The 1,721-nt window shown below is 43.0% G+C and overlaps 1 protein-coding gene across 1 annotated transcript; it reads left to right on the forward strand.

Moving 5' to 3' along the window:
• Nucleotides 1-689: 689 nt before the first annotated feature.
• On the forward strand, nt 690-1,115 carry LOC131166756 (protein DCL homolog, chloroplastic-like). Its single transcript, XM_058125327.1, has one exon. The coding sequence runs from the start codon at nt 690-692 to the stop codon at nt 1,113-1,115; it is 426 nt and encodes a 141-aa protein (XP_057981310.1).
• Nucleotides 1,116-1,721: the final 606 nt, after the last annotated feature.

A 1,721-nucleotide genomic window follows, 5' to 3' on the forward strand; every position in this document is an offset into this window, starting at 1 on the left:
GTGGAGCTATCTCTCCAAGTGATGTACCCTCACTTGGCACGGTTGACAACCCGAACCGCGAAGAGCTGATTTAAAAACAATTTTTTGTACAAAGAAATGCTTCTTCAAATGCTGATTTGTACAATGAAAAGCTATATGCACTCTTAAATGATTTTGAAAATGAAGCTTAGTAGAGCTAAGGATTTTCTCTCAAAAATGTTTTGTAATAAATGTGAGAGTATAGAAAATAATTTTGTTGAGATTGAGCTTTGAAAAATCAAAAAGCCTTTCAAGCAAGTATATATGAGTTAATATATGCTCAAGACTCTTTTGTACAACTCACAAGTTTTTCTCCAAAAGAATTTTCAAAATGAAAATAGGAGAAACTTGATATTTGAAAATATCACAAGAATGAGAAGTCTTTCAAGCAATATATATGAGTTAGTTAACAGTGTACGTCAGACTTGCCGTGAACCGACTGCAATCGTTGTTTGCGAATAGCCATCGCGGAGCTCCCCTTTTGCTGCGCCGGTCTCCATCTACCAGCACACGACATGTTTGGCAGACTAACAGTGGCTAGACCAAAAATCCACAGCCACCGCACCATCTATTCTGGCGAAGTGGGGTCTTAGCCCCCACTGCTTCTTAGAGGCGTTCCGCTCCTCCTTCGTCTCCAATTGCCGCACTATGGATTGGCAGCCGGTCTCTTCATGCCACCGTTCCAACTGCTCTGCACCGCCTCCGAGCCATCTAAGCTAGATGAGAATGGATCCTCTGCGAAGCAGAGTACGGATGCCCTGAGCAGCAGGGGCCCGCCTCAGTACCCTAGGTGGAACCATCCTGATTTCCGCAAGTGGAAAGATAGGGAAGTTGAGATCCTTCTAGATATCAAGCCTATCACTTTACTTGTAAAGGAGTTTCTTCACTCCAAGAGGTATTGGACTGGGGAACGCCTAAGAGCTGAAGACGAGAATGCTGTGGTAGAGAAGCTTCTTGCGTATCATCCATATTCAGAGGATAAAATTGGATGTGGACTTGACTCTATCGTGCGCCGCCGCTGCGTTTTTTCCTCTCGTGGCCGTCACCGCTTTTCCCTACGAAACGAACGCCAAGACTCAATATTTGTTGTTTTCTGAGGAGACACACGAGGGGTAGCACAAAACAACGATTTGTGCCAAAAACTGTGAGACATCACCGTCGAGGACAGATCGCGGAAACTACAAGCCGTCACTACTCAGGGAGTCACCAAACAATGCAAGTCAGTCTCTTTTCCATTTAGAAAAGTTTGGCTTTAATCTCAATATATTGTAATCAGTGTCTTCCCCCCACCGATGGCCGCACCGTCGGCGGGGAATGCCGTCCAGGCTAGTCCTGGGGTGCAGTCATATGCTCAAATTGTGAGTAAAAAAGTAGAGATGCCTACGTTCAAAATTCCCATGAGATTGCCCATTAATATCAATGGGGAATTGGGATTTATTTTCTCAGAAACAGAGATGGTTAAGGATGAGGAAGAATTTTGTTTTGCACTAGTAATGAAATTTTTGAGGAATCGGTCATCTATTGATAAAATTCGGCTTTTGATTGTGAAAAAGTGGGGTTTGGTGGAAATTCCAATGATTAGTGTTATGGATGATTATCACATGTTAATTCACATGAAAAATGAACGTGACTTTTTTCATGGTTGGGCAAGGGAAGGTAAGAACTATAGAAGGCAATTCTTTTCGAATATTCAAGTGGGCGAA

Source organism: Malania oleifera, chromosome 10 (genome assembly GCF_029873635.1).
Source record: "Malania oleifera isolate guangnan ecotype guangnan chromosome 10, ASM2987363v1, whole genome shotgun sequence".
Classification (NCBI taxonomy): Eukaryota; Viridiplantae; Streptophyta; class Magnoliopsida; order Santalales; family Ximeniaceae; genus Malania; species Malania oleifera.

Coding starts and splice junctions, on each gene's coding strand:
- LOC131166756 (XM_058125327.1), top strand. CDS start 690: ATGCCACCGTTCCAACTGCTCTGCACCGCCTCCGAGCCATCTAAGCTA.